Genomic DNA, 18,754 nt, shown 5'->3' on the forward strand with positions numbered 1-18,754 from the left:
TTTGACAACATAAAAAGAGTGTTCGGCCAACATTCATTTATTTTTACGTGCCTGGGCTTTCTGGCAAAAGCAGATTTTCCAGCACGCTTCAAAAAGTAAAAAATGTGCCAGATTATTTTAGGCCAACCAGATGACCCGATAAAAAATGCTCAATTTTCACCCATCGTTGGATTTTAATTCGATGAGATTTTATTTGCTCTCTAATTGCCAACGCAGAAGTTTAGCAATCATAAAATTTTCTTGGTAAAACTACCATCGAAACTTATTCCGATGAGCTAAGCTGCTTTAAATCGATTCCCGTTTTGCATCTCCCCTCCAAGTGTAAATCCTTCAGTCAGTCAATTGCAGAGATATTCAAGACTCAAGTACTTTCGGCACGATCGACAATTGTACAATTTCGCGATCTGGACGGTTGGGCGCAGTGCGCACTGAGCTTGGTTCGCGTCTCTGTGTCGTGTCTATCGAAGCAATCAGCCGATTCGTCGCGATAAATAAGTGGAGCCGGTGGCCAGAAGAGACTGGCGCTTTGTATATATATGTATTTCCTTCCCACTGCAGTGCCGCCGCCGATTTTTTTTTTCATTCAGTGACACCATTGTGTACCGTGAATGGAGACAGTATGTATAAAGGTGCCAACATGGCGGCGCGGCATTATTGATACGCTTTCTAGGCCAAGAAGCGAATTTGTGAAGCACAGCTTGTTATTCTTACTCAGGGGCACTCGAGATTTTTTGCTGCCCTAAGCTGCTGCAAGGATGAATAACCAATTTGCAGTGCTTTGTGGCGATTTTTTCTAGAGATTGCCGCCCTCCAACCACAGCGCACTGCCAGCCAGTCGCGGCTTTTGCGTCGCATGAATTAGCTCGTTGCTGCTGCTCGCACATCGCGAATAATTGGATTTTATCGATTTCATCCGTTTTGCCGGTCATGGTGCTATTTCTATACGTTTCCGTGAATGGATCTTGTGCTGCTTAATATGATCTCATTACTTGGCCAGCAGAGCCCAACGCATTCTGAAGAAGTACTTCAATCGCATTGCAGAAAAACGACTTTTGTTTATTCTCTTCTGTTTGTAGAGTGTTACCACCTGATTTCAGATATTGATTCGCCACCACTTTGTTGCTGATACATATGTAAATTTACTCTGTTCCTTTGGGCGATATTAAGTGATTTGGCGCTTTAACGGTAATTCCAGCGTAAACTTGTTGATGTGCCTACCTCTTATCACCGCACTATTATGTCTAGTGGACGGCGGTGCGTGTCGCCGACAAAAATGCTGGATTTGTGGCAAATTGGGCGTGACGTTTCCTTCTTCGCCACAATATTTCGACTCGGGATTCATTCATGCGTATTTGACTCCGTTATTAACCATGGGATATTATGCTTTCTAATTTATAAGGCTTGGCGTGAATAGCTTTGGTCAAAAGGAATCGATAAAAGGGAGATAAAAAGTGATTATCTGTTTTTAAGCTTATTTAGGAACGGAAATGTAAGTTGAATTTATTGGATTCAAACAAAGAACTTTTTAAAAGATTGTTCATTGCCTAATCAGGAACATTAAGGATAATCGTTAATAGCTAATGCTGCGATTGATCTTAATTTCCAAAATAAAAATGTCTTTATTTGGTTATCTCACGCAGAGAAAGCAAAAAAAAATTAGTCAGCCTTTTCCCTTTTAGTAGTACAAAAAACGAACATTTTATCACTGAAATAAAAACACCCCCCGTAATTTATAAGCTGGTGGAAACTACGTAAGCAAAAGCTAACTTTTTTAGTGCACCCCGCGGTTTACGACCCCCGCACACAAAAGCACCCGGATGATGTCCATCGGCCATTGCTATAATTTTAATGATTTCTCGGAACGCCACACTCGCTTATGCAACCAGCATAAAAGGAAAAAAGGATTTTTTTGATCGGTGACCAAAGTGGATTGGGGTCTATTTCCATCACGATACACACTCATACATAGTCAGAAGAACGTGTTGTTTATGTGAAGGGTGGCATGCATGATTCACGCCGGCCGGGGTGGTTAGGGTTACGTTCGTCGGCCATATGTTTTCGTTCGGCCAACGCGTACACGACGGAAATTATCTCGCTCTCCACCTGAGATAATCATGCCGATGACTCACGCACTCCAAAACTTATATTTAGCTGCTGCGAAAAACCCCGCACCGTGTTCCCAACACGCAAGCCGACACCGGTGGAATTTTTTCCGCGCTAATGAATAAATTTTACCCCCGGTTTTCCTTGCTTCCTAGCAGGCCGCATGCAAGATCAATTTTGCCGCAGCCAAGCGGGATTTTGCCATGTGAGCGCGGTGCCTCTCTTTTCTTGGCACGCACTTGGGAACGTGGTCTGTTCGCCAATTTCGGCAATTTCGCTGACTGGAAGATTTATTACGTATTTCGAGCAACTCGACGAAAGTAGCTCAATTTTACTACTGCTTTTATTTCTTGGCTCAATGTGCTATGTTCGTGGATGAGATATGAGATTTGGAGCGGTTGAGACTGTTGTTTGGGGGAAGGGGGGCTCCTGGAGCACTGGTATTCCGTTTATCATTAGTTATTTAAAAAAAACTGTTTGAAAAACCACAAAATGTTTTTCCTTCTCATGGTCGGTTGAAACCAAATTTAATTCCTAATTTTAAAGAAGTTTAATGTATGTGAACACCTTAAGTGCATCATCTCTCATTGGCATGATCAACCAGGAATCAAACCCTTCAAAATAAATTCACTGGGATAAACGTGCCGATTCAGTCTCTTCACTATGATACAAATTTTCAATTAGTACCTTCCAGTCTGCTAATCATTCAACTCTATATTCCTACAAAAGTGGCCGATGTATTTTTAAACCATTGTATGAGCAGCAGCGGAAAATTGCAACCAATGCAAGCGCAGAGCTACCCAACCCCTGTTTCCCTTGCTTCGCAAGCGTAGACGAGTATTGATCGCGGATAAAGTCGGCGCATAATAGCGATCGGAGCCGGCTATTAAAAATAAGAGAGGCGGTCGGCGATGCATGCTGTATGCCGGCGACGAAAAGAAACCCGCCGCCAGTCGGAAGCGAAAAGGTCTTCCTAGCTCAGCTGCAATCGAGTGCACGATTTTGGCATATTAATTTCCTGGCGGGGAAACACCCCTGGTCCGTGGCTCGCAGAAATCAATTTGTCTGTCTGGCCTGCGGGTGTCGTTAAAAGGCCCTGCAAATGATATCGTCCACGGCCCGCCAACTGACTGGACGGACGGCGCCTATCTGCTGCTCTGCGGGTTGCGTTTGCTCAGTACAGTATATAATGTACGTTTGTACATACACTTGGTTGCAGAGCGCATTGTTCAAGCTGCCTTTTACCGATGACTGATAAGCTGCCTTATTTTCAGTCGAGTGTTGCTGGGCTTCCAAACAGCGCAGAACACCTAAGCCGACGACAGCCGGCCGTGTGTGAAAATTTGTCAAAATGGGATTCTGCGCTGCGGGTTTTTGCTCAAATTGGCTTATTCGCGAAACGGATTTGTCAAACTTGGCCAATCCACTCAATCATAGCGCCCCGCCTGTCTTTAGGGATCAATTATATTTTTTTTCTTATATCGATCCACACGGCCCATTGTCAAAAGGACCTTTTTTGTTTAGCTAAGCCATTTATAGGTTTATTTTTAGTTTCAATTTTTGTGTTTATTAAATGAATGCATACATATCTCTGGAAACAATTTGATTCTTTTAAAGATATATCAAATTAAAAATTTTATGGTAGCTATGCGATATTTTCTGCCGCGATTAGATTCAGTGTTAAAGAGAGGATTAATTAATTGAGTTTTATAATTCACGTATCCTCAGCGCTTTTGGTTAGAATTTTTACACTTGTGCCATTTTCCTTTTGATTTTTGACCCCGAAAAAGTAGAGCAACACATCGATTAAGCAAACCATTCATGTGTGTGTTCTCTTTTGAATCGTCGGCCCAGTTTCCTTTCACAACAGCGGCACCGCAAAAGATTCACTTTCGCCGTGTTGATCAAAGCCGCCTGGCACAGCGTGACTTCGAAAAGTTGGAATGCACCAATCCCCGAACGCCCACCCTGGCCTGCTGCTGTACATAATTTCCAGAGGAAATCAGCAGAAAGGGGTGCAAAAGAGCGGTGTGCACCAAAATCGGCACGAAAAAAATGCGAACGGGCGGAGGGGCGCAGTGCGGCTGGAAGTGAATTCTCAGAAGTGGGTCGGTGGTGCTTCATTGATCGCCAGCTCTCTTTGACTCGAACGTCTCGCTGTGGCTCGCTCATTGCCGAGGCAAATCACGCGCCACACCCCAGCCGCTGACAGGAAAATGCAAAGGTGTCGCAGCAGCAGGACGGCGCATCGTAAATAAACGCACAGCACACGCATTGGCAAACAGCATTTCGACCGCAGTGAGTCGACACTCAGGGGGCTGCCTAGACACCAAAGTGCTGAGCGTGCAGATTAAGACGGAGATTGCGCCCCGCACATTTCTTTTTTCCTCTACCTCTTTGCGCGGATTAACTTTGGTAATGGTGCGCCGGCCGGCTTCCACTATGTCGCACACAGCGACGCAGTTTGAGCAAGGGGGCGCCGGCAGATTTGGCACAATTACTATTTTCTTGTTTCCGCGCGGTGCATTTCTTTTAGCCATCAAGAAAACTGAGTTTTGTTTGCCAACGCTGTGAGCTGTTTTCTGATTGCACTTTCTAATATTTTCGTGTTTTCCCAGTGTTAAGTTTTTATCAATTATTTTTTATTCACCTTTTTTAAATTTATATCTATCAAAAACCCCTTTGAAAATGAGTTTTCCTTTCATAAAGCTTATAAACACAAGCACTTAGTAAAAGTGTCTCTTTAGAAATGGAGGTTTATTCGAAAAAAATATTTTAACTGATATGACTTTCAAAAAAGATATATAATTATTCAAATATATTTACTGTTACGCCCGTTTAACTTAAAATTCTGAAACAAGTAGTTGACGTCAATGCTGTTTTTAAATCCGTTTCAAGAACCGTAAAAATATCAAACTTATTTAAAATAGATCGGTCAGATATCATAGCATCAAAAGAGACAGCCACAGCATTGCACTTTGGTCTTTAACAATTGTGCAATTTATTTTGATCAGTCATCTTTGATATTTTTTTAGATAGTAAAAAATCATGTTTGTTGCTTAAAATTAATCAACCATTGATTTAAAAGTTAAAAATTTGAATTTCCACCGATTTAGGCGCACCCGTCAATCGATCAATCAAAATTCAAAGCACGCAAAGAGCACTGCTGCCATTTTCACCATTTTCGTTTACTACCGCTGTGAATTCCAAATTGCCTTTCGCTGTTTCGTTCCATTAAAGGTCTGTCTCGTCAATTAATAACAGGGAGAGTGTGCGAGCGCACGTTCCCTTCCGCAGGCCCGTTGAGACTCGATCGGTGCCATATGCACACATAATATTATGTACTGCTCGCACGTATATATGCAGACGAGTCTTGAAATCACGCTTAATTCTCGAATCCATTAGTCTACTTTGAGTGGTGCTCGACCCTCGAAAAGAAAATATTGCCCGAAAAATAGAATATAATGTCGACAAGCGAGTGTGACGTGGAGAAGCTAGGTGGGGACGACCGAACCACGGATCGATAGCCGTCCTTTTGCGGCGCGTGTGTATGTGGAAAAAATAGACGGGCAGACGACAGTCGCCGACCCTTGCCCTTCTTTTTCGCAATTATTTGCAATTTGCGCACCCGCCCTGTAAGCAAATTGGGCAGAAAACGGCAGCTGGGTTCATTGCTTCTCCTTCCGCCGTGATATCACGGCCGAGGTGCTCTCGTGACATTTAACCGGCACTGCAACGAGCACTTCCTGACGTGTCTGCTGAGGAAGTACGTGACTAATAATGAGTAATAACAGAAAGGCTAGGTATCTACAAGGTACTGCAAGACCCTCAAATGGCTAATTTTAGTACAGTATTGCCAGGTGACATTTTGCCGGCTAATTATACTTGGAAAAAATCGAATAAACAGCTGGTATTTTGTAATATCCGGAGAAAATATTTTTGTCCTCTTTTATGTATTCAAATTGATGACGTTTATCAGAAAAAAATAATATTTTTCGAGACGTTCTAGCCGCTCCATACTTTTTTGGTGTCATAGTACGATATTTAATAATTCTTGCAACACTCTCATTCATTCATTTATAGATATTTATGTTGAGTGAAATTTGTATATCAATTCTTTACCTCAATGAGTTCTCTGACCAAAATGAAAGCAGAAATCAGCATTGTGGCCATTCGCTGAACTAACACGGTCAGTCAATATTTTTTGGCTTTTGTTTGAGTAAAAAGTTGTGAAATCAGGCTGTTATAAAAATAATCGCTTGGTATTCCTGTCAGTGTGGTCTTTGCGGTGAAACGCTTTTGCATCCTAATGCAATTGGATTGACAAAAACGGCTCTTTTGAGACGACCTACTTATTTGTGTGCAAAACAGCCGGCGCCGCCGTCTGCAAAGGACCGTCGTCTATTCAAATCAGCGGCCATTGTCTACGTCTATGTGATTCTTTTACATGCAAACAAGGTGCAATTTGCATGTTGAACGACCATCGAGGCCTTGACAGCAGAGGAGCGGAGCCGGCTTGCAATTTCGAGTGCAAGCCTCACGCGGAAGCGGCCTATTAAATGAGCGTTCCGTGCCGAAATAAGCCTCATCCTGCCTCCGAGTCGGCCGGCGGGCTGGAGGGTGGCCCTGCAGACTGATAAGGGTTGGACGGTTTGGTCGGGGCGGACAGGAACTCACCTTTAGCGAGGCGCTGCAGGATGATGTCCTTGTGTTCTTCGCAGTGCGGTTCGCCCAGGATGATGAGCAGGTAGCCTCCGGAGAGCGGCGAGGGCGCCGGGGGTGGACCTGGGGGCGCCACCTCCGGGCCGGGGGCGGCTGGCGGAGCCGTGGAGGACGCCGATGCTTCCTCCATGGCTGAGCTCACGCGAATGATCCGCTCAGCCGGCTGAAGCAGCGCTCCAAGTGGCAGACGGGGCAGCTCCTGCGCGCGCCTTCGTCCTTGTGAAATGGCCGGGCGTGTGCCCAACGGCCCCCACGGCCGCCAGTCGGCCTCCTCCGCCCGCCCCTCCACCTTCGGGGGCCGCCGGGTCGCTGCGGCCGGCGCTCGGTCCCCCCTCGGACCGGATTCGGTGCGGTTTTGGGCCTAATTTCGCCGGCTCACGAGACAGCCGGCAGACTGGTGGTATTGATTATTGTTGACCTTACTCGCGGCAGGCAGCCCCTCTGCATCACAATGTAAGGGGCGAGCAGTTGGGCGAAAAAATTTATCTTTTATTCGGTTACAAAAAGCGGTGTATGTGTTTGAGCTCTGGTGCCAGCAGCTTTGCGCAAAAATTCGCTCTGCTCGAGGGGCCACTGCTACTGGGCACGAATAAAATTGGCTTACGTTCGCCCCACTTGCCACTTGGGGCTGGCCCAAAAGCTGCAAAGTACGGAAAATACGAAAATTTAAGATCAGGCTCTTCTGGACGGTATCTATTCTCAATTTTATCATCCTTCGGCCTATGGCAAAATGTGAGTTAGGAAAGAGCTTCCAGATCAAGACTGACAGTCTTCTTGATTTGTGCCCTTACTGGATGCGAAGAAGGTATATATTAGATAAATTTAACTTCGCCAAATAAATATATAATTTACAAATAATAATCTAACAACTAGGTTAGCTCGGAGATAGCTTTCAAATATCATATGTAATAATTATTATGTATTCTTTCCTCATTAATGAAATTCATTGATTTACATTTTTGCTACCACGTCGCGCACCTTAAATTACCATAAAAAAACAGATCCTACCATGAATAATGCAGGGTGTTTCAATTGCAATGAGATCATTCCTCGTGTCCTTCTCACACACTCCGCAGATAGTTCATCCTTCAAGAAATAAATGTATTTGCTCAATATTGTAACAAACGACAATAGTAAATATCCGGATTACTAAAATGATGTTCTAATGGAACAGGCTGCCATATTCGTTTTTTCCACACATTTATCTAATTGCAAAATTTTAAAATTCAAATAAAAAATTTACTCGTATAATTTTCAAATTTTGTCCCTTTCATTCAGGTCGTTGGTATGTTTTTATAGGGCAACACTTTTTCTACTTATTTATATAGGTGCACAAATATCACGAGAATTATGCGGCACGCCCGTTCAGGTCATCCCTCTAAACACAATCTCAACGTTTAAAAGTGTTGTGCTCGCAATTAAACATCCCATGCTTGACGCCAGTATATCATTTCAGCTCACGTGATAAAACATGCATAATTGCCAGCCCTTGAAAAAATGTATTCCGGCAGCGGTGTCTCTGCACTTTGCCATTTTTACTGCTGTCCCGACATACGCGTGCCCGCATACAAAACATGTAGCGACGGTATAATTTCAATTTGTTATCTTAGGAGGACACGTAACGCCAGGCGTAATTTTATGCCTGTACATTTGTTATACTGTAAAAACAATAAAGAATGTTGCTGTCCGGAGAATGGCGGTGGAAAAAAATTACCCGTGAAAATTACGACTGGCTCGCCTCGTTACCGAGGTATTAAATTTCAGAAACCAATTTTGAAGCACAGCCAAGCCAAAAAGAAGGTTGACTCCAAGTTTTGGCCCGTCTTGTTTTTAAGAAAGTTGCTCTTACACAAAACTGCGTTATTCTGTACATGGGAAACTTCTTGACACCGCTCCTGAGGCCTGGGTGCTGGCTTTTCAGATATTTAGACGTACCATAACTTCAGTAAATTATAAACTTTGCGAGTTTTCCCTGCAACGAGCACGGACCGCGCAATTCTGATTTCACCTTTATACTCTTGAGACTTTGCTAAAATGCTCATACCTTCAAAATTTTCCTTCTTTAGTTCCATATAAAAAGAGAACAATTCCAATCTGTTCCGTGCATTATTTATTAATCCTTCTTGAATGGTTTAAAAATTAATCCATTTTTTGGCACTTCGCAAATTGAATACTTAAACTGTGCTAAAATGCTGTAGTATTTTATTTGGAAGGAAAGAACTCAAAGATCAGAGATATACTGTATGCGATTGAAATCACACATTTTCACTTAGAATTTTGACAGCACATTTTGTTTAACAAATTAATGTCATGTTCTGCCGTGTAAAAACGGCAGAAACATGCATTTTGGGTTTGTAGTTGAATTGTGTCATCAAGTCCGCTTTGTTTCGGTGTGATGACAAACGAGGAGGCGACAGCCAAATCCACACATATCTGCTGCTCATTTATCATTTTCAATATTCGCACCGCATCCCCTCGTTTTCCTCCGAAAGTAATCAACATCCTCAATCTATCCCCGTCGCATCGGTTTGCCGGTCCAGGCGACCCAACGGAAATCGGTTTAAGCTGTGCGTTTATCACCCACCGCGAAACTGGCGAAAAAATTTCAGGACGACCCTCTCACCCGGCACACGATAAAAATGCTGTATATGCTGTCGTCAAATTAGCGCTCGTTAGCGACTGCAGTAAATTCCGTGGAACGGGCGAGCACAAAAATCAATTTAGCCTGGCACGAACGACGACCAAAACTCACTCGCTCTCGCCGACAAAACACGCTCTCGCAAATTATAATAGGCCCATTATTTCGGTGCGGCCGGCAGAACGCACTGCAAGCGAGAATGAACGCCAGCGTGACGCGGGCTGAGCAGCAAACAAAAATGAACGGCCCACCGTTGGCGTGCAAATGAGTTTGTAATTTACGCATACGCAGCCGTTTCAGCCCATTGGTTCCGGTTTAGGGCAACCACGTGCCCAAAAACCCGTAAATTAAAGCCCTACACAAGTTAAACTGACGGCTAAAATTTTGGACATTAAAATCCAAAGATAAGTGAGAGATGCTTTAGGTGGTGCGATTCTAGGCAAAAGCAGGTTCATTGTATAAGTTGGTGCCAAGTTTTATCAACTATTTTCTATCAAAATAAAAAATTTATCCTTTCAAATATTGCATCATCAAATATCAAGGGTGGGCCGAGTTAGCAGGAATAATTCATAATAGTAAGTAGGCTACGGCAAAACTCACTCTCTGAATTAAAGGCGTCGCCCAAAATCATTAAAATAATTGCTATATTATATGCCTCGACTATAACTTAAACACGCGAAAAAGTCCAAATTTGACCAAAAATATTTTCAATTATTGAACAGCTTTAACAAGTTAATTACTTTACATATATTTATAGTTGTTCATTAGCAAAAGACAACGCATGGCATGCAAACTTCCCTTAGATTAATTTTTAACTTAAACCAACACGAAAATTTGTTCATCTTCAACAAAGACGCTAAGGAAAAAATAGAAGACTCATATGAAATCATCATAAATTTCATATCCTTCCACGAGTACGGCATGTTTCCACCTCAAATGTATATTTTGATGGAGGGCACGTTCTGGTCGATAGGGGTGTATCGAGGGTGCGGCATCTAAAGAGCATCAGTGACGCAGCCTGTGCACGAAATTAATTGCAGGCGAGGCTAAGGCGCCGAAGAGAAGCAGCCGCCGGTGATTGATCGAGTGAGTGGTGATTAGGCCTGCAGCGTTGCGCGAATCAGACTAATGCCAAGGACTCAAGGGGATGCGAAATTTGTCGTGGCTCAGAAATGGGACATATTAGTTTGAGATCTTTAATTAACTTTTGAGATGTTGCCGCTTGATGAATTTTGTAAAATGCCCCAAGCTACATAAAGATTCTTAGAAAGTAGAAAAATGACGAAAAAAATGAAGTCCGCCACAGCTAAAATAATTATTTTTGTTAAATTACTTAAAGGAAGTATAGAAAATTACAAAAACACACAAGTTTTGAAACGAATATTGCTAAGGCTATAGTTTTTAGATGTTATATAGACCTGGAAGCTAGGAAATTGGTTCCAGTAAGTTGTACTCCACTCTAAAAACGTGCAGACCCTTTCAGTACGTTTTTCACAATTTATTTGCTTTACAATTACATAAAATATTTTTTCTCTAGAGTATTTACTCGGTGATAATGCAGCACATCGCTAGCAAAAAAGGATACACCCGAACGTGACATTTGCCTCTTTTGCTTGGGCAACAAAATATTGATTAAAGTTTGTCTGTGCCTGCATTTCGACGTCTCACTTGAAATTTTCATAAGGAAGGGGAGTCGTTATTTGGCAGAACTCTTTGGACTTCAATTTCGCTCGCTTGTTCGTGATATGAGGAGTTTTTCGACGCAAATCGAGTCAGACAACTCGAATATGAACTCCTTGGATGAATCTCTTTGTATACGGAGCAAATTGAGAGTGGGCCGTAACTTCTCCAATAAATGGCCCCAGTGAACTTTTCTTTCCAAGCGGAAGAAATGCTCTATTCGCCGAACTGAAGGCTGGTGGATAATAAATATCCTTGTGTGCTTGGAAAATTTAGATTCCATTAACGTGACAGATTCTTTATGGAATTGAACGCAGTAATTTTCTTTCTCTGAATTGCTTGTTATCTAAATGGGATTTATTAGATTTTAGTTCCTATTTTTGAAAATTATTATGTGGCTTTATACTAACAATAAGTTGTTTTTAACATATATCAGAATCACTTCCTCCGTGTTGTGTTAGAATGAAAATTAAAAATCTAGGGCAATCAACACTTAAACTAAATGATAAAGTTCTTGACAACACATATGATATCATAATATAATTTAAGTGCGAGGAACATTGAACAACACTGATGTATGATCAATGAACTGCGGGAACACAACCATGACTAGTTATTTCAAGCAAGGTGGAGATAGCGGGATCACATGCCACTGATATTAGTGACCTTGTTTTCCTGTTTATATAAAAACATGAGTCGCCCTAATGGAAATTGAAAGGTATCAACATCAACTACCCTCCTGCATTTATATGGTAGAAATTTGAGAAGTACAATTAATTCAAAGGTTGAAAACAATAGTGCATAGTATAAAGTTTCTTAATCAACCCCCTCCTATTTCACATCGTCCGTGTAAATTAAAATTAGCTGTTTCCAATTAAACCAGTTTTTCAACCCAATGTTGAGGTCCTAAAAAATCTGTTTGTTTATTGCTCATGATTTAAATAATTACAGTCAAACAAATGTTATTTTTGAAATCACACGACCAAAGGCAAAAATGATCAGCAAAATCTTTATAAAAATTAGCGTTAAATTGGTCAGCATGAGAAGAGTTTTAAACGGTTTAAATTTCAGTCCGTAACTAAAGATCAGAAATTAAAATCCACCTGCCTATTCTGAGTACATGCGACCCAGCAGGAGGATGTTGTCTGAAAGCAGGCGAGAGGTAGTGACGTCAAAGGTGATCGTCTGCAGATAATAAATAAGACGGCGTTATGACTAGTTCATGAGCTGCGAGAAAGAAGAGCGCGGCGAAACATACACACACGCTCCGCACACGCGCCAGCGTATGACCTTTCTCACCCCCACAGGCGTTTTGCTATTCTATTACCGGCGCAATTTCGCGCACCGACTCTCGTGCATTATGAACGCTGATAAGTGTGCTGCTCATCGCAGAAATCCGCCTCGGTGAATTTTGAGACCGTGATTGATGGGGTCGCCGCGAAAAAAGCACACTGAACGTGCCAAGAGGTGCAATTTGCCCGCGGCTGTTGCTCAATCAGGCTCGCGATCAGAGGGATGTGTAACATTTGCAGATTCCAATGTGGAAAATAGATTTAATTAATTCATCAATTCAATATTATCTTTAAAATTCTCAGTAGTTTTTGCCTCCTTAAAAATTTGAAATGTTAATTGAGCTTTGGAATACTGACTCCCGAGGAATGAATTCAGCCAAACCAGGGGAGATATTATTAAAATCTAAATCTAGACAAATTTACAAGTAAATTTGCAGCAAACGTGGAAATAGGCAGACAAAAAATTTGTACTTGCGATGGCTTCCTGGAATTTTTTCTAATATTTATTTTTGGATTAGAGTTATTTTTTATATAAGGTTGCGTCGCATGCATTTTGTTTGGAAATACATGTTAAAAATAGCTATATCAAAGGAATGTTAGGAAATGGTGGCTGTTTCAAAACAAATTATGGAGTTTTTTTTGACAAATTTTAGGAGTAATATCTTTAGTTTTGAAAAATAATTATTTAATTGCAGTTCACGTCTTTAAATCAGCATTTACGATTTGTCAGAGCCCGGGCTGACTTGATAATTATATTATCGAAATAAAAATGCAGTTAGATTTCGGCTTCGTTAATTTTAGATAGGTACGTGAAGAAGATGAAAATTAATTTCTTTTGGTACTATTTTCATCATCTGATCAAAATATGTCAGAAAGTCCAAAATGAGTATGAGTTTTGGTGTCAATTTGTGAATAGCATAGGTAAGACCATACACAGTTTAAGCTTGAACTTGCAAACAAGAACTCTTCAAAAGGACAGACCGTAAGCACGATCTTTTGGTAACTTAATACACATAAAGTGGAAATGAAATTAAAAAAAATATATATTTGAAACAATTAGATTTGTGGTTGTAACTGATCTGGTTTGAATTATTCGCTAAACTTAGTAATATTAAAAAAAAAATTACCAGTAATGAATTGCTGCGGAGGAACTCAAGTTTCCATCGATTCTGTGTAGCGTTAAAACTGACTTCACCAGACTATTTTTCTGACCCCTAAATAATAATTGAATGAAAGAAAACGCCACTTTGAAGCAGCCATCTTTCACAGCCCTCGAATACACGTGCGCTGCCCGAAAAGTGCTTTTTTGCCGGCATGTCTCAGCTGGATGGCGAATCTGGCTGTTGGCATCGCGCCTCCTGTGCTGATCAATACTCTGCCGCCTCTCGATGCATGAATGAACGTGCACACTCGGCACATTTAACAGCCGTGACGAGCTGCCTGCTGAAAAAGGCCGCCGCACTTTGGGCCGAGAAAAATAGCGCCGCGAGTTTATTTATTTGCACACTGGTGACGACGCTTCTCTGTCGGGCAAATTTCTGTGCGCGCCCCAGAGGACAACGCGTAAGCTTCTGTTTGCCGAGCCGAGTGTCCTTATTACTCCTGCTTAATGCAAACACAGCTGTAATTGTGAATAGATGCCTAGAGAGTGACGGATCGTGGCCCCCCGGGGAACGGCAATATAAAAAATCACAGCTTTCGTACGCTGGGTGTGATTATTTGTCATCATATATATTGGTTGCAGTTTAAGTGCATTGTAAATATGAAGAATAAATTGCACTGCAGGAGTAAATTATATTTATTCGATTTTAAATTATTTGGCGGATTTAGTTCACACCTTTGGAGCACTAGATTTTTCTCAAATTTAAATCTACAATATTTACGTTACTGCGTGGTCAGATTTAAATATCCTGGCCAGTTGCAGCTTATAAGACAACCGCATTTCAATAATTTAAGTAAAGCTTTATAGAAAATTTGTGAGAAATCCTTTTTACCTTTGGTTGAAATACTATCTAAAAAGTAGGAAAGACTTTCCCAGGTTGCCGTTCAAATTTTCGAGAAAATCAGCTCAATAATAATTGAATTAAAGAAAGCGCCACATGGAAGAACCAATTTACTAAAATGAACAACTGCTTTAGTCATAATTGCAAAGTGTTCTTAATCGTTGGCCTTTAAAGCTCTACTGTAAATCGTTAATATTTTTGACCTGAAAAAACTCGTTGTTAATACTAACCAATAAAAATTCAGGAAAACTCGTGTTATTGAAACATTTAACCTGAAAGTAAAAATTTTAATGCCAAAAAATAATGCTTCTTGATTTGAATTTACGTTTTTTATTTTATGAAAAATTGTCGCTGTTTTAGTTAATATTCTTAAGGTCAGAAAAACTACAAATTAATTCTTACGTATTAGTGCTATGAAGTCTGAACCATCGATTTCATATTTCTGATTTTGAATTCATTTCCTAGGTTAGATCCAGCACTACTTGCGAACATTGACGTCACATCCCCAGGCTAAAATTAACAGTAGCTGGCGTGCAACTCAGCATGAAACATTTAATTTCACACGAAAGAGCAGATCAAACATTGACAATGTCAGACGCTGTACAGCAGAACTGCATGCATTAAATATTTTATTTTTCAGCAAGACGAAAAAAGCAGTCTGGTTTTTATCATCTCTCTCCTGGTAACAAATAATCTCTTTCCTAGAAAACAAAAAAGCATAAATATTAGTGATAAGTTTTAAGGTTTATGATATTCAGTTAATCGAGTGTTCTTATTCCTAAAAATTTGTGTCACTTTTTCAACACAATGTTTTTTGTGTTCCTCGTTATTTTGCTTTAAACTCAAGCGCCCGTGCTCTAGTCACCTGCTCACTCGGTTGATTTTTCTCGTCATATATATATACGTTAGATTTTTCTGCTCGAAAGAGACACATCGCAGGTGATATTAAGTCACGACTGAATGCGTCGCTGTAGTTACTGGAGCGCGCTGCACTCTCGGCCAACTCAAGTGCTCCGAACCACACCGCGCTCACGATTTTTTCTCTTTTTGCCCAGCGTGCAGCATTTTCTCGGTACACGGACCTAGAGCTCGCGCTCTCACAACTTGAGCTGCGGCTGGTTTTTATTTTCGAATGCAGGCACACGCGCGGGCCCTTTTGTACGCGCCGCCACAACAACTTTGATGATGTAATGCTCCGCAAAAATTTTAATGAGAAAAATCCGACTGCCGCTGCTGGCGTGTAATTCGATTAGGGGCCTCGTTGGCGCGGCAGAATTAGCAAAACGTAATTTTGAGCTGCGTTATGCGGCTGCTGCATGGCAGAAGCGGAAAAGTGTTATCTCGTTCCCCCCCCCCCCCATCATACGTGATATATTAAATTTTGTTATATGCCTCTAAGTGGATTTCACGTTTATAGTTTGTTCAAATCTCAAGTTGTGTTAAACGTAACTTTTTTCTGCTTTAAGTTAAGCTTGAAAGTAAAATCGTTTTATAATTGCAAATGTTCTCCCTGATATGTCAGGTGAAAATGTTTATTCTCTACAAATTTAATAAAGTTTTAAGTTGGAAAATCTATTTATGCTGTTCTTTTCATGGCTAAATCAAAATGGTCGATTTAACGCGTTTTAACGGTTCACCATTAGGAGGAATAATGAAGATTTATCATAAATTTCTGAAACTCGTCTAAAACTCACATTTAACTCGAACAAAGTTAGCGCTCACGGCACTTTTACTGTCGACATTCCTGGTGTAATCTAATAATTTCCGCAATTCCAGGAACCATTCATATAACAAACGCGCCAAGAATGTGCCTGATGTGTGTTTGCTCATGCTCAGGCCTCATACTTTCGCAAAAAGCGCTCAATTAGCCGTGGTGAGACTGGCAAGGCAGCGGAGATCACACCGCGAGATCAGACCGCAAACAAGGCAGCGAGCAGCGCGAGTTTCACAAAAGCTGCGACGACGCCAACAGCGGCAGTCATAACGCAAAAAGCAAGCAGCGAGTACTCTTTTTGCCCTCTGCGCTGAGCTGTCGCGAGAGAGAGAGAGAGAGAGAGAGAGAGAGATACAGTTTCCACTCTCGTTAGGCGTGGGCCGCGAATTTAATAATAAAGCAGGCGATTAGCAGACGAATTCTGCGTCTCCTCTGGTGTTGACACAATGAATGACATAACGCCCCGGGAATTACTGCACCAGAGCGGGGCGGGTGCTGTTTGCCGAGGATTTAGCCCGGCCGCCAGCAGGTGTGTGCCTTAATTATCGCCTCTGGATCGCGACGGCTGATGTAACGCGTGTGACGCAAATATTTGCCGTCTTCGTCTGCGGCAGTACGCGCTGATCGAACGAACTGGTGGGTATATAACGCACATATACTCCTTTTAATTGGATCGGCTTGCACGTGGCTGTGTTTCGACGATTGTGTATCGTGGTCTGATCTTGCTGCTGTGTGGGCAGGGCTGCCGAGGGAACTTGGAATCGCCTGTTCAAATCTCCAGGTGCTATTAAAGGGGTTGTTCTGATGAAATGGTGGGAAACATTTCTAAGATCAGAATAAAGGCACACTGCTCGATTTCCAATTAGAATGTAATTGAAGAATACTTAAAACGCTAGAAATTCTCATTGAGCTTGAATCACTTACAATTATAAAAAATTCATTAAAACGACTTTGACACACACATTTGTTTTATTAGCTTAACATCATCAAGTTAAATTAAAATATATAGAAATGGTAATTAAATATGTCAACGATCTTATGTATAAATCACCATTCAAATTTTCACAGGTTTGAAGCTTTGCTGTTCTAACATCACTGAACTGAGAACCTTCTCGTTTGATTTGCATTTGTCTTGTGTGTTAAAATTGGGTTTATGCTGGCTCATAGTAAAAAATAACTCACTCTGAACCTAAAATAAACATAGTTGTGAGCTGTGCATCGTCATTTGAAATTGACATTCGAATATGTGTTTTAAATGCAGCATTTTAAATTGCCCTGGATGTTTTGAGACGCCTCATTTTATTAAATTCGAATGATTTATTCAATCGTAAAAAACGTTTTGTCAGCGCGAAAAAGATTGAAAACAAGCAGTGACTGGCACTCAACAAAAAGCCGAATTTTACGAGTTGCTAAAATAAAAATTGATATTATAATGTATATCTTCTAACTTCTCTACATTTTTCTTTCGTTGATGGTAAAAATTCAACTACCTCAAAAATAATTTAAATTGCAAGTGCAAATATTTTACATTTAAATTTTCTTTTATATTTGACACAATAAAGGAGAATAAAATTACAATTCCGGTGAAGAAGCTTCGAGTGTTCTAGCTCCTATCTCATGATCTCTTCTTCCTTTGCTCTTATGTCGCGAGTGCGCTGTAACCTAACATGTACTCAATTTGTTGTTGACCATTTTTTGAACTGGAAATCTCCGTTCATGGTGTGCAGCCATGCAGCAACGCAGCTGAAAAGTCAATTTTGCCAAGATTGCAATAAGTGAGTATTCGCAACGACGATGCTCATTAATCTGACTGGCAGTGTTTCCTTTGTTTTCGTCAGCCATAATTGACCTCTGCACATGCATTCACCGACTCCTCTGGTGCGCGAATGCAGCCCGATTAATTAAATGCAAATCATCGCCGCGCGCAGAGGCGCATTACTCGCATGGCGGAGCCAAGTGAATTTGTTTGCACTGCTTGCCGCAACTTAATTAAGTTGCACACTGGCATAAAGAAAAAGCGCTGTGTTGTCAGACAGACATTCGTTCTCATTAGTTTTGCAGCCTCCCGACCGCGCCGTTCGTTCGCTTTCGTCCCTTGAGGTGCTTGCTCGCGTTTTATTGATTGCCTTCGCGAAAGGCGCCGCGCACGAATAAATATCCACGCATTTTTGCACAGTTTACGATCGGAATGGAGGTCGTAAAACTGTTCGTTCGTATTCAGCCAAGCTGTAGGACGGCAGTATTTCTTGAAATTAATTCATAGTATGTGCGTCTACTACGAAATCTTGATTATTCTGGAGATTTTAAGTGAACTTTTGAGATAAAGATAATTTAAACGGTAATAACGTCACATTTAAGATGTATATCTTTGTTTTTATTACATACTCAAAAATATCTTGAATATACTGATGTTGTATGGGTTATTAAATCCCATACAGATTTTAATTTGCACTGTAAAGATTTTTAATTGATTTTTAATACCTTCTGATGTGAACATTCTTTCCTTTTGCTGCTTTTGAAAGAAGAAAATAATTTCAGTTTTAAGAAGTACACTCCGCTAAAAAGCATCCTGGTTTACTGAATGGCCTAAATCATTGTTTCA

The 18,754-nt window shown here is 41.1% G+C and overlaps 1 protein-coding gene across 1 annotated transcript in view; it reads right to left on the reverse strand.

The window, feature by feature from the left end:
* The window catches only part of LOC135937277 (microtubule-associated protein futsch), a 47,636-nt gene extending 40,643 nt beyond the window's left edge, over positions 1-6,993 (reverse strand). Inside the window, exon 1 of the mRNA XM_065480402.1 lies at positions 6,781-6,993. Coding sequence (XP_065336474.1) covers positions 6,781-6,955 — 175 coding nt within the window. The 5' untranslated portion in view covers positions 6,956-6,993. The remainder of the gene's footprint in view (positions 1-6,780) is intronic.
* Between the last annotated feature and the right edge of the window lie 11,761 nt (positions 6,994-18,754).

The sequence above is a fragment of the Cloeon dipterum genome, chromosome 2, assembly GCF_949628265.1.
Source record: "Cloeon dipterum chromosome 2, ieCloDipt1.1, whole genome shotgun sequence".
Lineage (NCBI taxonomy): Eukaryota > Metazoa > Arthropoda > Insecta > Ephemeroptera > Baetidae > Cloeon > Cloeon dipterum.